The sequence below is a fragment of the Aulonocara sp. 'chitande type north' Nkhata Bay genome, linkage group LG7 (assembly GCF_057382095.1).
Source record: "Aulonocara sp. 'chitande type north' Nkhata Bay isolate Kocher_YH1m ecotype deep benthic linkage group LG7, A_spYH_male_GT1.1, whole genome shotgun sequence".
NCBI classification, from domain to species: domain Eukaryota; kingdom Metazoa; phylum Chordata; class Actinopteri; order Cichliformes; family Cichlidae; genus Aulonocara; species Aulonocara sp. 'chitande type north' Nkhata Bay.
Genome location: NC_141350.1, coordinates 61,293,641 through 61,319,759, shown reverse-complemented (window position 1 = coordinate 61,319,759; position 26,119 = coordinate 61,293,641). Strand labels below are relative to the sequence as shown.

General features: G+C 39.6%; 2 protein-coding genes across 14 annotated transcripts in view; both read right to left on the bottom strand.

Moving 5' to 3' along the window:
* Nucleotides 1–6,542, bottom strand: part of sptan1 (spectrin alpha, non-erythrocytic 1) — a 37,764-nt gene extending 31,222 nt beyond the window's left edge. For 5 of the 7 annotated variants that reach the window (XM_086301767.1, XM_086301771.1, XM_086301770.1 and 2 more), the window contains exon 1: nucleotides 6,386–6,542. The gene's annotated coding sequence lies outside the window, so the exon portion shown is untranslated. Of the gene's footprint in view, nucleotides 1–3,810; nucleotides 4,005–6,385 lie in introns of those variants that run through there. The other 2 variants (XM_086301773.1, XM_086301768.1) reach the window with 2 other exon arrangements.
* A 3,707-nt stretch (nucleotides 6,543–10,249) lies between these two features.
* On the bottom strand, nucleotides 10,250–25,256 carry odf2a (outer dense fiber of sperm tails 2a). 7 transcript variants are annotated; one of them, XM_086301760.1, is made up of 20 exons: nucleotides 25,134–25,256; nucleotides 23,651–23,764; nucleotides 23,371–23,484; nucleotides 23,099–23,275; nucleotides 22,401–22,594; nucleotides 22,006–22,138; nucleotides 21,739–21,864; nucleotides 21,142–21,216; nucleotides 20,955–21,026; nucleotides 20,694–20,810; nucleotides 20,290–20,475; nucleotides 19,131–19,166; nucleotides 17,616–17,725; nucleotides 14,535–14,670; nucleotides 14,215–14,325; nucleotides 13,846–14,109; nucleotides 13,254–13,354; nucleotides 11,697–11,859; nucleotides 10,986–11,111; nucleotides 10,250–10,901 (listed from the first exon to the last, which is right to left on the bottom strand). In XM_086301760.1, the coding sequence occupies exons 1-20, from the start codon at nucleotides 25,134–25,136 to the stop codon at nucleotides 10,731–10,733; spliced, it is 2,529 nt and encodes an 842-aa protein (XP_086157886.1). In that variant the 5' UTR covers nucleotides 25,137–25,256; the 3' UTR covers nucleotides 10,250–10,730. The 7 variants fall into 7 exon arrangements, with proteins under 7 accessions (XP_086157886.1, XP_086157890.1, XP_086157888.1 ...); XM_086301764.1 differs by having other exon boundaries at nucleotides 19,143–19,166; XM_086301762.1 differs by having other exon boundaries at nucleotides 21,142–21,213.
* Between the last annotated feature and the right edge of the window lie 863 nt (nucleotides 25,257–26,119).

Genomic DNA, 26,119 nt, shown 5'->3' with positions numbered 1-26,119 from the left:
CCTCTCTAATAAGAAGCAAAACAGAAACAGGGATGGAGGTATTGATCTGTTTGAATCAACCTCCAAGCACAACAGCTGAGACCAGACTGAGTGAGGGCGGGGCTATGCATGCTGTTAGATCTGCGTGTTTTTGTTGATGCTGCAGACAGCAACACAAAAACCGATGGATAAATGTGAGACAATTTCCTGGATTCCACTAATTCCCTCTCTGAATGACGTGGGGGTATTAGTCAAGTCAGCAGTCTAGCTGTGTTCAGCTTTTTATCAAGAACCAGAGATGGTTTGGTCCCCATAGACGCTAATATTTCTCCAGACAAGCAAGCATCCCAGGGGCTCAACACATGCAAAAACTCACAAAAATCTAGTCCAACAGTGTACTGTAAGCCGATTACGACCATCAACCCACCACCTGACACAAAGTGATCTCCAGCTTGCACCCCTCCCCCTCTCCTAACTCACCCCATATCAGAGGGCCTAAATCATTTCAAGGATTTAACTGGACTCAGCCTCATTCTGCACAGTCATGCTGGCTGCTATATGACTGTGAATCTCGGTCTCCATCACCTAAGAACCAACATGACATTCTCAAGCTGCTGACAAAGGTAACAGCAACAGAATTATTCATCTCACTTGTCTTATTCTTCTCTGGGTTTGCAAGCTTCAACTAATGCACACTGTTTACTCCTTTCTTGAAAAAAGGTAAATACGCTATAGTCAGACAGCACTGTGCTTCACAATATAAGCGCAGTCTCTACTGCTACTGCTTTAACCTGATAAAATCTTAGACATCACTTTATGTTCTAATTCCTTTAAAGCTGAAATTAATCCCTAAATCATTATTTTCATACTGCAAATTTTGCTGGTCTGACCTCATAAATGCAATGGCCCAGCAAATTTGTACAATCATTATATCCCTCTAATGTAATATAAAGATGACTAGTCTTAAGGGGACTGGATACATTATAGTCATTACTGTCAGATACCGGGTATAAATACTTCGACGTTTCAGTAAAAGTCTGACTGGAATTTAACATGTGAGTGTGAGCGAGTGTGAAGAACATTAGTGTGAAAGCAGGTCAATAACAGGCCTGTGACGCCATAAACACAAGACTGCATCTGCTGATAGCACTCCCTCCCCTTCTCTATCACTAGATAACAGCTTTCTCTCTTTTAGCCTCACTGCTGACAGTCAGGCAAAGGGGGTGGCCACAACCGTGTTAGCATGCCAGCTATATCCCACAGATGGTTGTAGTCATGTGACACTTGCTTCTATCTTCAAGACACATTAAAAATGTTATACTGGGCAGGAATGACAAAACTTTGAACAACCAGTTGCATAATACTGTGGAAGTCAGCAGCATTCCAAAGTCCAAGTATCTACTTTAAAGTGGACATGAAACACTTCATCTATAAAAGCTAATTTATACCATGGAGCCATGCTCTCAACAACTGACATAGATTTAACACCGTGAAGCTGGCTTTAAGAAATAAGTGTGTAAAGTTAAATTTTAAAAAACCAATAACTCTGGGAAAATAAGGACACTAAAACCAAAACTTTGTATAAGGAGGCCCCTTTTGTACCATCCCTGGGTGCAACAATGAGTTTTATGTTAAGAAACCCAGGATATACTAACATTCACTCTCCATCTCTTAAGCAGTCAGTGGTTCTTAGTTGTTTTGCTAGTGATGTAAAGTTCTGTACTGGCACAAGATGGTGCTAAACATGTTTTAAAAACTAACTTTAGGCACTTATTTCTTAGATCCAGCTTCATAGACAGGTTAAATCTATGTCAGCTTTTGAAAGCAGGGCTCCATGGTGTAAATTAGCCTCTATACATTTAAAGTTTCAGGTTCACTTTAACGCAGAAACACCCAAATTATCTCAATTTAGCGATTGTTCATTTCAATTTTATTTATATAGTGCCAAATTACAACAACAGTTGCCTCAACTATGAATATATTTGTCTGAAAACGTTCTAAAAAAATGTAATGTTGGGTTCACTGACAGATTTTTAGATTCCAGCTGCTTCTAAGTGTTGAGAGAAAACTTGCTTTGTCAGGTGATGAAACACTAAAGTGTGTGGGTGGATGGAGGACAATGGATATCGACCCTGAAATAGCTAGTATAATCAGGCAGCTCAGGAAGCAAACTGTGATGCCAACTTATCAGAAGGTGAGTGGTTCAATCCCCGGCACCTCTAAATCACATGTCAATGTGTCACTGGGAGAGATGCTAAACCTCAACATGAACCCACTGTATCCACTGGTGTATGTAGGTAAAAAGCATTTAAGTGCTGTACCAATTTTTGCATATGAATGTGGCTTGTAGACTAAAACACCCTTTGAGTGCTCAGTAAGGATAGAAAAGTGCTTGTAAGTACCTGCATGAATTTTTTATTGTATGGTCTCTAACACTGTCTATGCTTCCCTTTCTGTAGAATCAAAGCCATTAAAGTAAAACCATTAAGATATAAAAATGTAAGAAGGTATTCCATGTCATAAACACAGCTCTAACATGTGTAACACGGCAAACAACTTGGAGAGTTGTATAATATGGTCATATTTCAGAAACAACATGCCATTGTATGAAAACCCATTACTACGCCATGTAACGCCATGGTTATGCTAACAAAAACACAGCTATTAAGCCTTATTAAACAAAGTGCTTAATGCCAACTTAGATTCTCTGCAGTAGCAGTAGTAGACAGGATCACAGGAGGTGAATATCAAGCCAAGGACAAACCACACAGGATCAACTCTATCAAGTACATGTCTCAGATTAAGAGTGCGCTGAGCTTTCCTAAACACTGGGTTTATATCAGAGACGTCCACAGAGCAGCGGATGAAGTCATTCACTCAGCAACACCCAATCACTTCGGTGAAACATGTGTTTTGAATAGGGGTCACGTCTCATGAGCCGAGGCAGGCCTTTTTCCCTACTGAGGAATAGTGGAGGATGAAGGTGATGGTATAAAGGGAGTTATCCTGCAATCCAGCACGTTTGTGGCCTTCTCTTAATCACTAACAAATGTTACAGTATTTGGATTTTCAATATTTTCTGTCATATACAGTGTTACAGTTTTGTCAGTGTCATATACACCCAAGCCTTTACAAGTAAAAATCCTCACCTCATTATGCTCAGACTGTTTCTCTACTCTTCGATCTCTGTGACATCACTGAGAAAATCGAATATGCTTATCTCGAACACACTCAAATGATAGTCTAATACTGACGAAGACGCACAGCCAATTGGGAGACATATCTTAAACATAGTGTGGCCCTCAGGGGAGACGAGGTAAGCTGTTTAAGGATAGACTGAAGGGAAGCAATATTATTTTGAATACTGTAAATTGCTTGTAGCTACTTCAGTAGACTCCAGGAAAAGACATATTATCCATGGATTAGCCCCTTTAGTAAATATTAAATCTATGTCTGACATCAAAATTATATGGTTAACTTTATATAATACATTAAATAGAACTGAAGATAAAAAAAATGTGCAAACCAGCACTAATCAAAGCATTAGCCCTGAAAAAAAAAATGTTATCTGACAGGCACGAGAGAGGAGTAAGCCAACAAATCTAAGAGTTTTCTCAAAGACTGAACAGCCAGACTTTGAAGGGCATTTGTTAGGTTAACAGAGAAAATTTTTAAATGTTAATATCAGACTTCATGTGCATGCAAAGAATTTCACAGCAACACAAGACATGCAATAAAGAAACCTCTTATCCCATAATGTCTCCATGAGAACAGGCTCAGTTGAAATCCAGACCAGATCAGAAAACTGCAAAACCAAAGCAATACACACACCAGATATGTCAAGTCTGGTTCCTCAGGTTCTCTTGTATCTTGAAAGAGCAGAGGCTACATCTGTGGCAAAGTCGTAGCCTGCAGCAGCATCTATAGACTTTACTGTACCCCTTAAAAGTCTGATACTGACGATAAAAAAAGAATTGTCTCATCTACTCCACAGACAGACGCATTGCACCTGCAATGACTATGCTGTACAAGAGAATAAGCCAAGATGTAGCCCTGCCCATGCGTCTCTCTCTCACTCTCTCCCTCTGCTCTGTACCTCCTCCCATCCCTTTACTCAGCAAAATAACATCCCAGCTGCCCTACGCTTTTCTCGAATCTTCTTTCTTAAAGAAACCAAAACACAAAGTGCAACACACTAACAACACACGGAGCCACACAGTGCTTACACAGACACAATCATTACCTTGAGTTTGGGTTTATCAATTGTCGACATGTTGCAGATCTGTATAGGGTGGCTACAGTACATGCCATCGATCCAGCAGTCATTAAAAAGCCATCAAAGGGGAGGAGTGGCAAAAAGAGGGCGCTTTCAGGAAGTTCATCAGATAATGCTTAAAGTACATCACTATACATTTGAGATCGAATAACTGGGTGTTAGGATGAGCGGAAAGTTCATGCAGCAGAAAGAAAATTAGTAGACTGGCTATGGTGCCTCTGCAGGCAGACCTGATAGGCCTGGAGACAGGGGGCCTAGTTTCTATTTAGGTCATAGTCACAGTGTAGTTCTACTGAAGAATAGCAATTTGTGAGCAATGCAGGCTGCTTGGCTTTTGCTGGTTAGAAATACTCAGTCTTCCATTGACAGAAGCACAGGGTCTGGTGCAGCAATGATGTTGCTGATGTTAGTATCTTGGGTCCAGCTTTTTCACCAAGTTACTGTTTCAAATCAGACTGTCCTCATAGAAATTTTATACTGATGACAGTAAAAGAGTTCTTTGCACACTTCTGGATTCCAGATATCCCCACCAATTTGCTTTTTGATCCAATAAACAATCAAACAGAAACTTTAATTTTAAGCACTCTTGGTCGATATCTCAGGTGGATTTGACAGCCTCATTCTGTGCTCATATTTTAGATTTTTATTTCTTTAGCTCAACCAATGACAATTTGTGTCTGATATTAGTTAGATCAGAATAAATTAATGTTAACTGGTCTCACATAAGCTGATATGTTTTGTTTGTACATGAAAGCAGACACAGCTATGCTTTCTTAAATAAATGATTATACTATACAAACTCTGACAGTAAGTGTAAGGAGCTATAGTCAGCTGCCTCTCCAGTGACTTCCACTGTCCCTCCTGTTACTATTAAATGGCTCAGACTATGACATGGGCTTGCAGAATATGCGACACTGACATTTTAAGTTGTGAAAGTGGTCTGGCAAAAGTTAGAACACATACAGATCCCACTGAAACACAGATCCACAAACAGTTTTTCTTTAGAGGTACTGAATACAGGATTATATGGTATTGTTCAAGATAACATTGGTACAAACTTTTATGACATAAAAGTGTCATATCATGATATCGATTATACAGTGGCACCATGTATTTACATTCCTTAGTGCACACATTAATGAGACAAGCGTAGGTGAGTCCAACTGCTTTTGACAACAAAGCACAATGCTTAGGAAAGTTGCAAGAAAACTGGTGGAAACAGCAAAACTGTTTCACAATAAAAACATCAACATCGTATAACCGGGCTACAAAAGAACAGATGCTTGCTGTTGTTAATATATAAGTGACTCAACTGAGCGCAAAATGTATGTAAATGACAGTGTCATTTTCACATCCTTACTAAACTCCTTAAACACTAGCCTATTTGATTAGCAGTGTCTCCACCAAATTACATATAAATGATTAACTGTGAGTCAGTCCGCACTGAGATACAAGCAGGAGAGACAGATAAGGCCCGATGTTCAAAGGTATTCATCTGAACTGGGCGGCTCCCTTGTAGCATGGCCGACAAGCTAATGTAGCCGCTTCCATAAATATTATAAACCAATGCTTGATTAATTCTCAAAACATTAAGTGTAAAAACTGTGAGTGAAGATCAATTTCACTGGACAAGTAGGAAAAAACCTGTTAAGACTAACGGGCCAGCTAGCAGCTCATGAGTCTATACTCGCTCTTGAGAGCATATTAAATCGCCCACGACTGGCATCATAACAACATTACAACTTACATATAAGATTTATTATAGATAACCCCCCATCAATCAATCGACTTGTCCAAGTTTAAACCGATCATTTTGTTTGAATGCAGCGTACATTTACGGGTATCAATGAAGGCTAACGTCATTAGGTAGGCGGCTAAAGCTAACAAGCCGACCGCCTCAGAGCCAAACAGGTTTACTTCTTCGCTCGTCGTTTAGGGTTTTTACATACCAGCTTAGAAAACATCGAACAATGAAAACGCTTGCAGCTGGTTAGCCTTAGCCATTCAGTTATCGAATGCACGGTATTTGGAGAGCAATGAAATTAATTCAACAAATCGTTTCCAGTTTGGAAACATGGTGCATGGAATCTGTTGTAATATACTCAATTCAAAATAACAGCACTTTCCTACCTCAGTGGGTTTATCAAAAAGTGTTTACAACTTGGTGCTTGTCCAGGCGAAACGACGACGAAGGACGTACAACCGCTGTCGATGGAGATGGGGGTGGCCTTTTTTTTTTCTTTAACCCAAATGTGACGTCATTTTCAGCAGCTGCGCGGAAACAACCGAGGAGTGACGGGAGAAGCCGAAGCTCTGCTGATAACAGCGTCCAGTCTCATCCAAGGTCGCCAGGCTTTCTTTTTGTTAGTTGGCTTGACACAAACGTAACCCGCCGGGCTTTCTCTGCGAGTAACGATCCATATGAGTGCTGCCGGTTCCGGTCACAGACGCTATCAAATCAAGATGATAAAATGGTGATACAAATCTACAAAGATAAAAAGTGCAAATTCGACAAGACAACAATCTTCCGGAAACGCGTTAATCTTGTATTTTTGCACTCAAAGCCTTAAAATAAACATTTTAATTACAGTTAATTATTTTGAGTGCACATCAGAGCTGTGAAACTTTTCATACTATTTTTACATTAACTCCAAGAGGAAGTATTGTATGTTAGAGTCATTTTTTAAGATATGAACCTATAATACTTGATATTTTGTTTTAAGTGAAAATTACTTTCACAGTTTAAGTACAGCTGAAAGTGTCATAATTTGGAGAATTGCAGGTTAAGAACCCAAATGTAGGACTAACAGACACAGGCATGTCATGGACAAGGACCGAGCCCTTTTATTTTTGCCTGAAGTGCATATAACATACAAAATCCAGAGAGAAGCAAACAAACAGTAATGTCCAGATGAACAGAATCAGCTTTTTGGGTAAAAAACAAGGAGTCACTATGAGTATCCATCTGGGAAACATGGACAAATGAGTTTATAAAATAAACTTGAGGTAAAAGGGGAGCTAGAAACAGGAAGGTAAGTAAAGCTGAAGACAACTGACTAAAGGTAACATTAGAGACAATACACTGGAGACTATAGCAAAGTAAAACAGGTATTAAACAGAAACACTGCACATCAGTTAATGAGTCAGGCAAGTTGATAAATGCTGGACCTAAGGCCTAGGACCAAGACATACAAGATTACTTGATTACTCATCAGTTACTTGATGAAAAGGTGTAACTACTTTGATAGTGACTTAAGGTAAAATCCCATCTGAATCCAAATTTATGTTCGGGTCCTCTTTATTTGAATATTGCTCATGTTTTCGCTGTGTTATTTTGTTCCCTGATTGTTTTTAAAGGTATAATAATTTCCCTAGGGATTAATAAAGTATGCTGATTCTGATGAGAAGCAAGTTCAATACAGACAGGCTTTCTTTGTATTAGCTGGCTTGACAGTCAGAAATAACAGAGAGCACAACAATAGCTGTCACATTTCTTTGTTAACCAAAGCATTCTGCTTCGGGATCTCAGCATATTCACATAAAAGGAGCATTTCATCTTCATCTCTTCCAATGAAAATCTTAATCTTCAGCTTGCCCTCCTGTCTTTTCATTAGTGCCCCTGTCTCCAAACCATACATCATAGCACGTCTCACTACCATGATCAGAACCTACAGCTATCAGGACCCCCTCCTCTAGAGCCAGCGCCTAATTTAGACCCAAGAGACAGACACTCTTCCTGCTTTTAAGATTAGGCTGAAAGGAAGTTTCTTTCTGTTAAAAGCGAGTTTTTCCTTCCCACTCTTGCTAAGTGTTTCCTCATAGGGTGTTTTGTGATTGTTGGGGTTTCCTTCTGATACTGTAGGGATTTTACCGTACAATATAAAACACCTTGAGGTGACTGTTGTTGTCGTCTCTTTGACAAAACAACTAAAAACCCACCTTTTTAAACCTGTGTTTAACTTTTATTTTTATGTTCTGGCATTTCTTTTGTGAAGCACTTTGTTATTGTGACTTGCAAGGTACAATTTGAAATTTTGCTTATTTACTCTTATTGCAGTAGCACTTGAGAGCCCAGAGATCACAGGTATTCAGGATGGATGTTCAGGCTTCTCTTCTGTGTTTCTTGCACACAGAGGCTTCTCCAGACTATTATTGAACCTTATTATGTAATGTAGATTAAAATATCCAGTCTTTGTAATATTAAACTGAGGAACATTATTCTGAAATTGTTCCAAAAGTTGTAGGCACAGTTTTTTGCAGATTGAAGAAACTTTGCCACCTTTACTTCTGAGTAAAGATGTAATTAAAAAAAATAAACCAGCCTTTTTACTGACCTGTTGCCTAATCAGCTGCAAAATGTTTCTCAATCTTTTGCTTTTATTAACACTTACTTTTCCAGCCTCTTTGTTGCCCCATCCCAACTTTTGAGATCTGCTCATACCATCGGATTAAAAATGAGCTAATAGTCTATTATTATTATTAAAGTCTATTTTTAGGGGAGTTTAAAACTATATAAAACAAACAAAATAAATATTAAGAGTATTGCCATTGTTACGAATTCAAATATTGGGGATGGATACAAGAGGAAAAACCACAATAACAACACTGGTCCGGCCGGGTTGAGTCAAACGATGATTTTAATGATCACACGCGTGGGAGATGGACACCGTACGCAGACAGCATCAGATCTCAAAATGGTGGAGCATTGATCAAACTCTTATAGCCTCTAGTGGCCCCCACCTAATCATAAAAGCCTAAACATTCACATTCTTTCTCTCACACGGCGCCTAAGCTACGACCTTGGCTCCCTGTTTATCTGCTCCTGCTGAGATGGGGCAGAAAACTCCAGTGTGTTCTGTTCTCTTCTAATCAGACAAATAAGGCGATGACTTTCTGCGAACAGTATTTCTTATAACTCAGCAGTACAATGCATCATAAAACAATATCATTCATTCACAATAAATCAGCAGTCTAATGTAATGCAAATCAGTTTAACAAATGCAATAGTTATCACCTTCTTCTAATTCAGGAGAATAATGCAAACTAAAACTACATAATAATTCACAATCTTTAATTAGGGGTCTAACATGGCATAAAATAATATTATAATCCCGCACCATATACTGGTATTGTACTTTTATACAAATATGATTACAGACTGCCTTTCTCATATCATTATTGTGATATATTCTTTTTTGTTTAGTTTTTTTTTGGCCAGGATAATCATGTAATGATATTTGATAACATAACAGCCGTACTATATGCCACTGATTGGAAAGTCTATTTGATTATGGCAAAAAAGAGAAAAGAAATATTTTTGCTTTATTGCTGGTTTAATATTATATTTAACATATATAAAACTTTCCATTATTAAATACACTCAAGTTTAAAAAACATGAATGACAGTTATTGATGCTACTCAAAATAAGGATATTGATAAACACAATGCCTTGTACCAGCCAAAGGAAAATATTAACACCACTGTTTTCAGCTCCATACAAACAGAAGGAAAGACACATTTAAGTACTTACTGGATCAGAAATGCATGACTTGGTTTCGGCATACATACATACAAAAAAGTCAGCAACAGTACAAAACTGTGACTGTTAATTCTGGTGATAAACAGCTCTATTGTGATATGATATGGCCAACAGTGATGGGATGATTAAGACCTGGATGTAAAGGACTACCCCCCAGAAGGAGAGAGCCAGCAAAGCTGGTTTAGTAAGCACCCCCATTTCCCACACCCTGCTGCTGGGCGATGAAGAGTGGAAGCGGGACCAATGTCGACCGCAACCCAGGGCAACACTCATCTTCCACACTGCACACATTAGTCAAACTGGACCTCTCAAAGCCCCATCACCAGCACCTTGCGAAATCTCTTTCTGAAGGCAATATTAAACTGGCGAAACATCTCATGCAAGCACTGGCTTTTGTAAAGGTGTATGTCTGGGAGAATTACTTTCACAGAATTACACTTCTAAAGTTGTTTGCATTAGTGGTTCGCTGTTGTTTTGGTTACATCTTTTTTTTGTTATTAGTCTTTTAATATATTTTCACAACTACCTGTTATGAAAGCCCACATAGCCTTTCGTAACAGGAGCCAACCACTACCAAAAACTGCACTTCTTCTAAGTATACCCTCATAACCAGTGGCCGGGTTAAATACCTGTGGCTCTCTACCATTTCTTTAAAAATGTCTTTACACACTTAAATAAATGCAGTTGTCTTAAGCTCTTAAGGTCACTTAAGGCTCCATAGGGGAGTCAGACACTGTGGACTGCCATGATAAAAATCTGACTACAACAAAAATGAACATCTTTTACTGATAGGGACAAAATCAAGTGTGAGCTCTGTGGTAGGAAACTTTATTACAGCTGAGCTATTTAAACTGTGGTACCATCACAGCCTCCAGCTCTGCCAGCCAAATCTAGTGACAGGCTTAAGTCATGCCACTGTTCTGGAATATACACAATCAGCTGGGTGAGGAGGCTTGCAGAGAGCTGCTGAGGGAAAAGTCTCCAAACACACTAGCATAGGATCCTTTGAGGAACTGGACATAGTTTTGCAGGCTTCGATTAGTGCTGTCTGACTGCTCCAGGCGATCCTTCAAATCCTGCAGCTGGCTCTGGTACCGCCACTCCATCTAAGCATCAGAAATACATACTTTACAGACCAGCAGATGTTTCTACGCAGACAATTTTAGTCAGTAATTCCCAGAAGCCTTTACCTGCTCTTTGCTCCGTTTCAATTGATTAATTTCTGCAGTGGTCCTGCTGAGTTGGTTTTCTAGGTCCAGTATTTTGGACTGGGTGGAACGTTGTTTGTTGACAACACGTTCTTTGGTCTCTGACATCTGATAAACAGATCACACTGGATTTCACTATAATTTCTTTTATACACTATTTCAATGTTACATGCTCTTATAAACAAATTCAAATAAAAATATAGTCAGTGTATGTATATATGAAAAAATGGGTGTATCATATTTGACCACAGTTAAATTCAATCATCAATAAAGCCTATTTAATACAAGCTAAAAAGGAAACATTTAATAGTCAGAGATGCCAAGATATCTAAGGTGGTGACTGACTCAGAACACTAACCCAGAGCCCAATTCAAAGAAATGAAACCCGTGATTATAATACTGCTGAGGGAGTGGGCATTTAGAGCTAAAACATTGCATTTACAGATACACATACACAGTCCATTGTGTAGATGGAGTGGTTTAAAGGAACAACATATTTGAAGCAGTATCATTAAGTTTGCTTTATAATGTTAATTAAAATCCAGGTGTTTCCTCTGAAGCTTGCCGGGCTGTATGGTCTGTATGTGCTTTGTATCATCGTGTCTTTTTATTGTGAATTGCTGTCACACTTGGGGTTAATCATATTTTGTGTAAAGTTCTTTATAAGTAAATCACTATGAAAAAGGATCAGACTTGTTGGCGAGCATCATCCAGAGCCTCCTCCAGCCGATGGCTCAATAATGAGCATTCTCTTGTTTTTTCTTTTAGATGGAGCTCATTGCTGTGGACGGTCTCTTCCCGTTTTGCAATAACTGCTAGCAGGTCGCTATTCTGACTGCCGGCCTCCTTTAACTTTCTAGAAGATGGCAAACAAAAAGACAATGACAACAAGGTGCAGTTAGAGTATTTTCAATGAACATATATTTCAAATTGCGTAATTAACAGGCTTTGAGAGCGTATTTAATATTAAATCGATATAATTCAAATATGATTCAGTGGAATTCTGACAGGACAAGCAAGGCAGGACAAGCAAGGCAGGACAAGCAAGGCAAGCACTGTCAAATTTAAAAATAGACAAATTTAATTGAATTTTCACTTGTTCCATTGGCAGATTTTTTCACTTATTCCAAGCAAAAATATCTTGTATTAAGTGAAAAAAAAAACTGCCAATGGAATAAGTGAAAAATCTCTAGTTTCAAGATGCACTGTCTAAAAACAAGTTCATATATCTTACTGAAGTGTTACCCTGTAGCTGATTGTGTCTTATTTTAAGTGTGATGAGATTATTTTGACTAGAAATTAAAAAAATATACTTGGTAAGATTTCGAGTTTTTGCAGTGTATTGCCAGTCCCAGTCAGCAGTTCTCCTGCCCAACCAAACACAGCCTGAGCCAGCCAGCTTCCCATTCCTGAGTCAGCGGACAGCTTGCCAGAACTTTTTTGAGGCCTACCGAAAGACTCTAAACTCCTATCACACCCCAGTTTTTTCTATCAGAACTGCAGAAATTGCACCGGATACCCCCTCTGATACTCCTCTGCTGCTTCAGGAGACCCCCTGGCCAATCAAGCCTGGGAACTCTCCTTCTTCAGCCAGACGGGACATCATGATTCAATAGCTAAACAAACATCAGTGGATTTATGTTTGCTCAATTCTCACCTCACAAAATACAAATTCAGAATCCTGATATAAAATGTGCTGCTCCTATTTGACAGGGTCACTAATGTTTACCTCAGCATTTACCCAGCTCACAGGACATTTCTCTGCCTAAAAGCATTTCAGAGACTTGCTGACAACATGATTTTGTGGAGCAGCAAGTGTCTTCTGTCCACTCCCCTTTATGCTATGAAACAACGGCGTGCTGTCAATGGAGGACATGCTCCTTCACTTATGGCCAAACATAGTTCTATATGCTCTCTTCCCAGCCTCATATCATTAGTATTAAGAGGATTAGAAATGGCTGCTTCCGACTTTGTTAACTCCATCATTGTGTTTTATTTTGACCAATTGCAATACAACAAATGTCCCAGTAAGCCGGTTATGTTACCTGGGGTTTGGGTTTTTTTTTTTAAACTGAAAAATCTGAATTTCATGAAACCTGCTTTCTAGAACAGGATCAGATACGGGGTTTTATTAGGAAATGACAAGGTGTAAAGACAAGAACAAGAAACAGCTGTTGGACGACATGGTGGTTGATTAATAATTATATATCTAGACATTATTAAAGTGAAACAGCATAAGAGAAGACGGACCTTTCCAAACTTTCTACTCGCTGCTGAAGCTGTCTGTTCTCCTCCAGCAGCACCTTTTTCTTCTGTCTAAGAAGCTCCATCTGGCTGCCTTGGGTCTCCACCTAACACAATAGAAGGCCTTTGAATAATGTATTTAGAAAACATTTTCACTGAATATTAACTGAAGCTGCACAGAGATGAAAAGTAGTCTCAGAATGGAATGGATGTGGCTCAAGAGACAAGGGGGAAAGTTGGTAGTTTGATCCCTGGCTCCTGTTAAAGTTGAAATGCTCTTGAGAGAGATGCTAAAACCCACATTACCCCCAGTTGGGTATGGTAGAATTGTTATTTGTGCCCTTTTCTACAAGTTTATTAGTCTGTTAGCTATAATTATATTAAAAAGCTATTTTTCCAAACTTTGTAAAGCACCATTGTATCCACACTTCCCAACAAGCATTCCTTTCTGCCCATCTATCATTTATTATCTGTCATCTCCATTTGTTCTTGCTCTTGTACCACTACCATCCTATATTTTTATTTTCATTAACATCATTTCAATATTGTTAATATTTTTAATGCTATCTTTGGCTATAAAGCATAAGACTGTTGTAACCTTCATGCGGAGATCAGTCAGTGCTGTGCTGAGATCCAAGCTGTGTTTCTCCTGGCTGCACTCCCTATCCTGAGCTTCCTGCAGCTGTAGCTGGGAGCGCTGTAGGGCTTCAGGAAGAGGCTCCAACTCTGCCAGCCGTCCCAGAAGCCCCCTGCGCACTTCATCGATCTCCTTCTCCAGCTCCCCCTGCACCGTCTGAGCCTTCTGCTCTGCTTGAGCCAGCCGAGCACAGTACTCATCTGCCTCAGCCTGGGTTTTCTCCAACTTTGTAGATATGGTTTAACAGGACAACAAGGACAATAACGGTGTCATTTCTGTACAATGACAATGTAAAACTGTTGTATCCCCATGAGAGTGTGAAATAATGACCTGCATCTTATAGCTGTCTAGGAGGCCCTCATACTGTCTGATGGAAACTTTGACCTGTTGAAGCTCTAACTGAGACACGGACAGCTTCTCCTCCACCGCAGACGCTGTAGCCTGAGAGAAACAGAACTTTTATTAAATAAAAATGACAGTTCATACTCCTAATGCAATATAAGTCAACCTAAAGCTATTAGAATCAGTAATGGAAAGATTACATCCAAGCCGCAAAAGCATAACAGATGTGTCTAAATTCTGATCAGGGCATGGTTTCATTAACATTTAGCAAATCTGTTATCATTAATAAGTGACTTTGGCTGTTTCACCTTGAGGGATTGGTTCTCCAGTTTGGCAGCAGTACTCTCTGCAGTGATTTCACGGAGACGATCCAGCAGCGCTTCTTTCTCTGCTCTGCCTTTATCCTTAGTAGTATGAAGCTGCTCAGTCAGCTCTGCTATACGGCTGTCATACCAGATATGATAACAAGTTAACAAGGATTAGATTTCCATTCATATAAACAAAATCCATCTGAAAGAGCAAAAGTCCAAAGTCAAAATTCTATTAATGAAGCTTGGTAACTGATTTCATCACAACGGGATCTTTGTGATTTTCATGTTACATTTTCTGGAAGCTTGCCCTTATCTGAATTAAGGGTCTAAAGACTTATATATGGTTCAATAATGTTTAAAAGGTCCACTGAGCACACTGGTTTGTGATATTGGACTAAATAAAAACTCAAGTAAAAATAAATTCAATTCAACTTTATTTATATAGTTGTGATGTCTGCTGCTGCAGATTGTGTGGAGTGAAGAGAGTGCAGACCCAAATGCAGACAATGGAGATGTGATGAAGTGAACAGAAAGTGAGCAGTTTATTTCTGGCTGCACAAGACTACAAACAAAAGCAAAGAAGGACTAAGATGGAACTAACAGAAGCTATACTGGGAAAAGCTAAAATACTAAGTACATGAAGCCTAAGACCTGAAACCTGAAACTTGGAACACAAAGGAAGAAAAGCACCAACAAGAGACAGACAGAGGACTAAATGCACAATGATAACAAGGAAATGGCAAACAGGAGGGAAACACAGCTGCGACTAGTCAGAGACAATGTGACAGGGAGGAAGCAACCCTGAACACACTAAACGCAAGACGCGGGACTATCAAAATAAAACAGGAAACATGAGAAACAAGCTGAGACACGGACCGCTGGGACTGCTGAAGAACAGACATGAGTATATAACGGACTCGACGTGACACATGAAACACAGGCTTTTGTTTCTGTGCCTCCCCTAAGGCGTAGAAACAACAAATATAACCAGAAACTAACTAAGTGAAAGTATATTCAAAAACCAGGAAACAAAAACACAGGGTGCCCAGACCCAGGACCATGACAATACTGCCAAATCACAACAACAGTTCCCTCGAGGCGCTTTATACAAATGACTTGCAAATCTCATAAACTCATTTTATTTTATTCACAACACAATATAGAATATGTAAAATATGAAAACATATCAAGTATTTAAACTGACAAAGAAAAACACTGGTACATTTTGAATTTGATGGGAGCAACACATCTCACAAAATTTGGGACAGGGCCATGTTTCCCCCCGGGTAGTGTCCCGTTTTCTTTTAACACGCGTCCGTAAATGTCTGGTAACTGAGAAGATCAGCTGCTGGAATTTTGAGAGGAATGTTGTCCCATTCTTATCTGATAGAGGATTTTAGCTACTCAACAGCCATATGTCTTCTTTTTCATATTTCTTATTTCATAATGTGCCAAATGTTTTCAGTTATTGAAAGATCTGGGTCAGCCTGCAGGCAAGCCAATTCAACCCCCAGATTCTTCCACTACAAAGACATGCTGTAGGAATAGATTAAATGTGCAGTTTAGCATTGTCTTGCTTAAATATGCATATTATGCACACAGGGAGCATATTTTGCTCTAAACCTTTCAGCATTGATGGCGCTTTTCCAGATGTGAAACCTGCCAATCCCCCCCTGACATTTACGTTTTCCAAAAAGATTATCAAATTTCAATTTGTCTGACCACAGCACAGTTGCTCCACAATTTGCAGATGCAGATTTTTTTGGAGATTGTTGTAGCTACATAGCTATTCTGGCATCACCCGTCAGTTTGTAAATGTCCATTCTGAAGTCTCAAAGTCAACCTTTCCACCATCTTCATCACAAAAAACAGTGATGGACCCTGACAGTGACGAAGGGCACCTCTGACTGTGAAACCACTTGCTAGTACGCTCACAAGTCGTTAGCCAATGAGAAAGCAGATAACACCACAGCTCATCCTGCTTTATGTAACATGGTATGATAATGTTTACATTATTTTATTCAGTATGACCCAAAATGCATGACTAGGTCAAAGAACACAGTAGCAAAGTGTTTGCAGAGGGGAACACAGAAAGCCTATAGACTTCTATAGGACTGGAAGTGTTTTTGCAACCTCAGCTAGTGCCACCAGGTGGCATGGATGGATATAATGCACTTCCATACCGGCTTCATTTTTTTTGACCAGCAATCTATGGCAACCTTTTTTTTTTTTTTTACCATCTATGTTACGCTGAGAAATTCTGCATCCAAGATGCTGCTTTTATAATCATGTTACTAACCTGTTGCCAATGAACCTAATTAGCTGCAAAATGTTCCTCCAGACATTTTTTTCAGTACCACCTACTTTTCCAGACTATTACTGCTCCATTCCAACTTTTTTGACATGTGCTGATATGTTCTATTGTCAATATAATATGGGTTTATTAGATTACACAGTTTTCACCTTGAGGCGATTGTGGTTCTGTTTTGGCGCTATATACATAAAAATTTAATTAAGTTGAAATTTACATCTCACACACACGTTTTCCTTAGGATCACATTTTATTTTGTATTTTAACAAAACAGCCAAACAAATGAGTCTCAGCAAGAGTGCTCCTCTCAGAGTTTTGCCAAAGTACATACATGTACATATTGTGTCAACTACATTTTCTCCATATCTGCATGTCTCTCACATCCCACCCTCAAATGTACTGCTATATCCAACTTCAGCTCAAACAATTCCCTGTTTATTTCTCTCCCAGAATGATACTGAAAGCAAGAAAGCTTGATGAATGAATGAAGGGATGCTCGGTATATGGCTACAGTCTATAACCCTATGCTAATGTCATTAGTGGTATAAGGCATTTTGCTCTGCACAATTACCAATGTGACATTTGAAGACCTTGCAAACGTCAAAATAAAAATGTATTCATGGTGATTTTCCAAAAATATCAACAGACTTTTATTGTCCTGCATGCTATTCAGCTGTCCAAAACGCCTTTGTGAAAAATAAAAGGAGTTTAGGATCTTGGGTTTTTTATCCCCCCTTTGTGAACAGAGAAAAGGAAAATGCAGTTACCTGTTCAATAGCGACAATTCAATATCCAGTTTACTCTTGTCTTTTGCTTCTCGTGCATGTTGACTCTGCCATGTCTCAGCTGCTGACAGCACCTCTGCTATCTGCTTCTCCTGCAATTGGAATACATCTTTGTCACTGTTCACTAATACTGGTTGATTCAGTTATAGTCATAGTTGGGCACTGGTTTGTTTTTAGACTTCTCCTGGTATGAGGTGCTTATGTTGATATGCTGTATTTGATTGTACATTATGGTCAAATATCTCCATTTGTTGAGTTCTAGAATCATGTCCAAAGACATTTTGGAAATGTACATAAACATATAGTAGAACTGTAAAAACCTGTAATCTGTAAATCCACTGTTGTGTTTGTGACCAGCTCTGTCTATGAACATGCTGCAGCTGTTTTTTAAGTTGAAAAACACAAGCACTGTGCTGGATTGCTGGTGATGTATGAATGGCTCGACCTTTTTAAGGAGCAAAACAAGTCCTGTTTTTCCTTGGTTTTATGACTTTACATCATATGGCATCAAGCTGTATGCCAGAAAATTTGCAAGGCTTTAACTCTTTGATGCACCTCACCAGAAAGGATCAAGAGCGAGGACACACTAAGTGTGGCTGAGTGATGCCAAAGACAGAGAAGGTGATCCAAACTAAAGATGTAGAACTACCGGGAAGCAAAATAGTAGACTAATGGGATAGCTATAACCTCCTGGGGTTATCCAGAAAGTTATAGCTATCCTGTATGTCTGCTATTTGCTCTCCAAGCCAATAGGACCATGACAATGATGCAAAGAGAACAGCCCTGCCAAATATTTCCAGAGGGTAAGATAGTACTGACAAACCAGCCCAGTTGTAGTAATAAGGTCCCAGACATTAATATCTACAGTACCTACTACTGGTCATCATATAAGCAGCCAGAATAATATTGCTTTTTCTACTGAATTAAAGTACAGACTCTCTATAGGTGTGTCAGAGCTGCATGAAATAAGACTTTTGTTCATAACCCACCTGCACACTTACTCAGAGCTGACTGAACTATTTCTGATCTGCTGCTCTGGAACTTAAAACTCCACATTACCAGTTCATCTACTCAAATTTCAGGCTCACACTCTGTGGTGTTTATTACATTTGTTTGCTGCAGTACGGACCAGAGGGTTGGACTATGAAGCAAGTTTGACAGGCTTTCTTTAAGTTAGCTGGCTTGGCAACTCTTCAGTCAGTGACAAAGACGATGAAGAAGGCTTCAGGATCTGGGCAGGCTCAAATAAAAGAAGGCATCAAATGTTTCTTTTAACTGTACCAATGGTCGAATTAACTGTGATTTATCACATTTTTTTGGAAATCTGGGCCACATTTGTGCCTGATTACAGCCAAACCCACTGAATCCAGAAATCACTTAAATAGAACCTGCGTGACAAAGAGAAGCAGGCTAAAAGATCTGAAAAAGCTACACATCATGGTACAATCTAAAGAAGCAGCCTAATGATTAAGAAGAACAGTATGGGCTCAAGCTCACACTCTTAAGCACCTGAGATCCTTCTGCAACCAACCTCTGAAAATAATGAAGATAAAGTGGCATCAGTATTATACTGAATCTAAAAGAAACATCTCCTTAAATTAGTTTTCAAATATACAAAGAGTCTAGTGTCACTGCATCTTCTTAAAGACAAAACAGCAAAGGTCATTAGGAGGATGGTGAATGGCAACTGTAAAATAACACATCATAGATGCACATCTAGACAGTCAGTATTCTTCATAAGACCCGTCTTCTCTGCGACACACTGGAACCAAACTAACTGCAGATCCTGAAGTCAAACTAGGAAGAAAATCCTGCTCCTCACATACAAGGTCTTAAATAACCAGGCCCCATCTTATCTTAATGACCTTGTAGTACCATATCACCCTATTAGAGCACTTCGCTCTCGCTCTGCAGGCCTACTTGTTGTTCCTAGAGTATTTAAAAGTAGAATGGGAGGGAGAGCCTTCAGTTTTCAGGCCCCTCTTCTGTGGAACCAGCTTCCAGTTTGGATTCAGGAGACAGACGCTATCTCTACTTTTAAGATTAGGCTTAAAACTTTCCTTTTTGCTAAAGCATATAGTTAGGGCTGGACCAGGTGACCCTGAATCCTCCCTTAGTTATGCTGCAATAGATGTAGGCTGCCGGGGGGGATTCCCATGATGCATTGAGTTTTTCCTTTCCAGTCACCTTTCTCACTCACTATGTGTTGATAGACCTCTCTGCATTGAATCATATCTGTTATTAACTTCTGTCTCTCTTCCACAGCATGTCTTCTATCCTGTCTTCCTTCTCTCACCCCATCCAGTTGCAGCAGATGGCCGCCCCTCCCTGAGCCTGGTTCTGCCGGAGGTTTCTTCCTGTTAAAAGGGAGTTTTTCCTTCCCACTGTTGCCAAAGTGCTTGCTCATAGGGGGTCATATGATTGTTGGGTTTTTCTCTGTATCTATGAAGCGCCTTGAGGCGACTTTTGTTGTGATTTGGCGCTATATAAATAAAATTTAATTGAATTGAGTTGAATTGACTTATATGACAAATTCAAACTGAACAGAATATAATTGACAGAAATGACATAATATAAAAAACAGCAGAACAAGTTTAATATCCATGACATTAAAGGTTTTAATAGACTGGTATGTCTGCGCTGTGGAAGGACGTACCATGTCCAGCAGCTGGATGCTGAGATGGCCTGCAGTGTCCTCGCTGCGCTCAGCTCGCTGCTTTTGGGCCCGTGCGGCTCGTTTCAGAGCCTCTCGGTCTGCGCCTGCCTGCTGCTTTAGTGTCACCAGCTGATCTGTCAGATGTTTTATCTCCACCTTCTGCCGATTGGCTGCTTTTTCCAGGTTCTGTACCAATGGCAGAGGATAACAGACGCATAGATAAAGATATACTGAAAAAAACATGTCTGACTACAATACAAACAACTGGACAAATATAGATTGCAATAAATATATATTCTCCAGGGTGTGTGTTCACTGACTATCATTTCTTTCCATCCATCCATCCATCATTATTATACACAGCACCAAAAACAGCAACAGATGGCAGAAGATACCACACAAACCTTTATCTGCACAGTGAGGCGACTGTTCTCAGCGTCTTTGCTCCGGAGCTGTCCTTGTAAATGAGCTCGTGTTGACTCCAGGCTCTTTGAAAAAACAGCTGTGCTCCTGGCATTGTCCTGCATTTCCAAAGCCAGCAGAAGATACTTGTTTTGTGCTTTGACATTTGTTAGTTCTAAGATTATATGATATGAGTAATGCTGCAGTGAAAGAATGCCGTATGGAAAATTTCAGATGAAGAGAGCTCTAAATAAGACAGCCACCTTTTCATCATCTAAGAGCTTGGCAAGTCGATTAACCTCTCGGTCTTTCTCTTGAAGTTTAACAACAAGATGCTGTAAAAGGAAAGAAAACATATTATTTCTGACACAAAAAAGGAAACAACACAAAATGGATGTATTTTGTGAGGTTACTTAAACAAAAAGAATTTGTAGTTTCTATTAAACTCACGGCATTTTCAGCTTCTGTGTCTGCCAGTTTCTTGAGTAATTCGTCCTTCCTTGACAGCTGGAGTGACTCCATCTGCTTTAAACCATCCACACATATAAAACTTCACCAGTTTCTTTAACAAGCATTTACTGCATCTACAAAAGTGTTAAGAGACCAACCAAGGCTAAATATTGTGACAGAATATAATCAACTTACTAAGTAAGGATTCATTTATTTGAAAATTACAACAGATCTGCACCATACTGGCAAATCTAGCTTCCTACCAAAACTACGACTGCGACATGCCCCCTTTTCTCACTCTGTTTCTCTTCACTGAGGTTTCCTTGTGTTGTTTTCATGTGAAAGAATACTGTCCCAGAAACAGTTCAATATTTACTCATCTAAAGGCAGCATGAGTTCCTGTGTATTTTGTGCTATTGTAAATTGGCAGTTGGATTAGACTGAGGTTACGGTTCATTCATTGGACCCTGCTTGCATGAAATGGATCATCAACACAGTCCTGCAACCATTTACACTGGAGCTTAAGGCGCAATAGGCTCTCTTTAGATTTCTCCAAATGATCTGTGCTGTAAATCAAAAAATCATCTTGCACAGTACCTGAGATTCATGCTGCTCTCTGAGAAGCTTCCGCAGTGTTCGGTTTGTGACCTCAAATGTCTCCAGTTTCTGCAGCAGCAGCTCGTTCTGACAGGCCAAGGCTGAAGACTCAGAACAAAATGGCTTCTTCAGCAGCAAAGACACAGACAGAGATAGAAACACTGCATCACGAAACACTGAGAAAGCCTCCTGTTTCTTTCTAAAGTTCCCATGTTCCCCTAGTCTCACAGGACACATTGAAAGAGCAGACCCTGAGGTAATACTCACATTGCTACCAGGAGCGCACAGATTGAAAATGGACTCTCGCAGGGCGGAGGCTTGCTTTGCAGCTGCTGCTCCATTCACCTCAGCCTCCATCAGCATCCTGAGTAAAGCATCTTTGTCCTGATGCCCACTGTCACTGTGTAGGAACAAACAGACCTTAAATCACAAACATACTACTACTCGAACATGAGTTTCATAAACGTCATACTCTGAAATGACTGTCCCACCTTTATGTCACATACGCTAACAGGTAGTATAGTTGAAATGCAGTTGAATCAAGCTATTTTCTTTCAGTTGCCTATAGTATAATTAACCACCCAGATCTCTAAGCCCTTTGAAAATGAGGGCAAAGAGAGGCTGTTTGTCACGTGAAGGGTTGGGAATGAGTTTGGAATCACATTTGCCTGTTACAGTCATTCTCCTCCAGCATCTTCTCCATGGAAAGCCGTAACCTGGTGTTTTCCTTCTCCGTCTCCTCCAGCTCTTTGGTCACCTCAGCCAGCTCCTCTTCCTGCTCAGCGATCACCCGCTGGGACACGCTCAGCTGCTTCGACTGACGCTCTAGCAGCCGTTCCTTCTTTTGCATTTCTACCTGCACATATACCGGATAGGTATAAGTGAAAAAGGACATGTGGACCAACGCTTTAAGCACAGAAATCGACAAGAAAACCTCACTGCTCTTTGTGATCATCAGATGTGGCAGTTTAAAATGAGGGCAAGTCTTTCAATGGGGTAAATGAACAGGTTATCTCCCTGCTATACTTATTACACGTGAGTGGCAAGACTGGAGAATTTTGACTAAATTAATACATTTCTACATTTAGATTTTACCATTCAATTTCCAGGAGTTCAAATTTCCAGGAGTATTTAAAACAGTTTCCATGGAATAAACCCATTTATTGTCTGGGTGCCCTTAAATGGTTATGTAACAATAAATATGTAACAAGACTCGCCTTGAAAATCCCATGTAAGAAAAATAGAAATCAACAATGTTTATAACATAAGTACTACTAACAAACAAATTATAATCTGAAATCTGTCTAATTAATAGTAAGGTTAGGGTTGTAGGTTGGACAGTTGCTTAATTCAAACTGACCTCATTTTTCAGCGAGCTGACTTCAGTCAATAAGTTGTCAATCTTCCTCGTGTACTGGCTGATTTGTCCATGTAGGCCTTCTTCCTCCTCTGATGCAAGGTCAGCTAACTGAAGTGCAGACTGCGAGCTTTCAGGTTCTGGTTTCGGTGGTGTGATCTCAAGGTTGTGCGTTGGCCCCTTGGTGCAAAATATACCGTGACACTATATCTTTGATTGCGTGAGTGTTTTAAAAAAAATAGCAGAGTGGACTGGAAACTGAGAGAAGGTATTACCTCCCACTTATATGTGGCATCACGTATGGAGGTCTTTCCTGGCGTGATCCCCACACCTCGAGTTTTGACTTTAGCTGTGGGACGAAGGTCTGCTTTGTTGACTGCAGTCTTCCCCTTTAAAATACAGTGTGCTTATATTAATTGCATTTATTAGAATGGGCATGTACTATGGGCATGAGTGAGCAAACGGCTTATGATCAAGAGATTAGATTAGGAGAAACATTCACAATAAAACATGAACAACATCACAAGACAGACAGTCCACATACAAATATCTAACCTGAGGTGACCTGCCAGGACTCCTCTGGCTTTCCAGGTGCACGTGTACTGGCACGGTGTCATTGATGTGCACATGAATTGGAGGTGAATTTGAGCGTGTTCTCGTGATTTTCCTCTGTGGCACATGAGCTTAAGTAAGAATAAGCTTAATAGAACAGCATGTAGCTCAATAAAAAAAAAAAACAATATCTTAATAATTTGCGAATAAATACGACAGGATATGTTAGTTTGAGTGCACAAAATCCATAATTTTCTGTTAAGGTAAGTCAAAAACAGCTAGAAAAATTACTGGGTATTCTTTTACAAAAAGAATGTTATGGATATGATCCGACACAGATTCTGGATCCTGTCCACTCTGGTTACTCCCAATGAAAATCATCAACTGCCACCTCCAGCTCAACACACTCATTTCTCTTGTGCACTGCTTTCGATGTTTCTAAACGTTTCTACCTTTACTAACGCTGTTCCTTGCATGTTCACCTTTCCACCTCATCTACTGTCTGGATTCTAGTGACACTCGTGCCTCTTCTCTCCAGAACATGCCTCCACTTCTCCAGTCTATTCCACCTATTGTTGAAGCTGAGGAGGGGTTCATCAGCTTTACCCCTCTGTAGTTACTAGTGCTCCGCACATCTGTCAAGACGTCCACTACTCTGTCTCCCAGACATCTCTATACCTGCACAGGTATGTCATCTGGACGGACTCTTCATCATCTTCACAGCTCCCCTCACTTTCAGATTCCCTAACTTTCCTCATCAATCCTCGTCTCTCTCGTTTTCTTCATTCATCAGCTCCTCAAAGAACGTCTTCAATTTCCTCAACACACTTTCTTCTTAGCACATTTCTGTCCTTCATCAATCTCTCCTTTTTCACATCCTTTCCAGCTTAATCACACAGGTTGGTCCTTTTTTCCTTCCTTAGGAGAAGAAAGGTGCTGTCCTATGTACACAGTACTTGGACAGCTTGAATCCAAATACAGTGCTCCTGGCCTTGCTTCCATCTGTTCTCCTGCACACGCAATACTCTAAGTATCGCTCTAAGACTTTACCTTCTTCCTCCTCTCCATCATAGCAGCCAACTCTTTTGCCTTGTACCAGACATAGTTCCTATATTTCAAAACAGTTCCTCTGCAAACACCTCTGCACTCCTGCCTTTCCTCACATCAAACTTGCTTTCCCTCTTTCCTCCTAGGCAGTTTCCACCTTAACTCTTTGGTCTATCAACACCTATCAACATCTATCACTCACTCCGTCACCGACAAATCTGATCCTCATTCTTGTATTTGATGTCTGATTAGGAAAAGACTTTTGGCTGACGCCCCATTTATTAATGTATAACCAAAGAGTACACTTCATATCGACATTGTTTTAAACAGTTGGCGAAGTTGTCATGAGGTCACTATTCCTTCCCATCACATTAGCTTCAAACCTTCACGACAGCATTTTTAGGATGTGTATAGTAAACGAACAAGTCAGGAATCTTACCATAGGAGAAACCGTAAAAACACCCCCCCCAAAATAGAAATATAATTCATTGGCAAAGCACCATTTAATGCTTCGAGAGGAGTTGGATTGGAGTCAACGCCAACAGACAAAGCTTCTTTCTGGTTGGTCACTTTAAAGCACGTGACGTCTTTCTCAAACAGAGATTGGAGCAGAGTCGACGACGTTACGTCACTTAGCAACACACTTAACAAGCTACCAAAGAGAATAGCTGAATGAAGATGAATCTCCCCCACTCCCCCGCTAGGTCAATTCCATTTTCTAAAGTAAGCTCACCACTCAGCAGCCATCTTGAAACTCACTCGGACTCTTACTTTGAATCATCAGAGGAACAAGAAGCAGTCAAATGCGGTAAAGCAGGTGAAGTGTTTTTCTTCTGCCATCATCTTTGCTGTCGCGAATCTCACGTTTCTGTTAATGCAATATATGCTAAATGACAGAAAAGGAAAACAAAAATATACATGATTACATCGTTGTCTTCCTTCTCTCACCCCAACTGGTCCCAGATTACTTTTTTTTTTTAATTCATATTTTTATTAAGGTTTCAAAAGCAGGCATTCACAGTATGTACATCATGTAAGCATTCTTCATACTTAGGTTATCTGCCTTAAATACTGAAATAGTATTTTAATTTACATCCAAGTCATAAGGGAAGAATACTTACAACGATAGAAGTAATTGAAACCATCACATAATCCGAAAAACAAAAAACAAAACTAACAAACCTAAGAAAAGAGAAAAAAAAACAAAAAACAAAAAAACAAAAAAAAGAAACAAAAAAACAAAAACAAAAAAACAAACAAAAAACAAACAAAAAAAAAAAACACGGATGTGTTGGTATGGGGTGATCCTATAAATATATATACATACATCATAATTATTGGTTTGTAATAGTAAAATCTGGCCTATGAGGCGTGATATATTTAACCCAGTTTTCCCAATATGATGTAAATTTCTCCAGCTTGTGG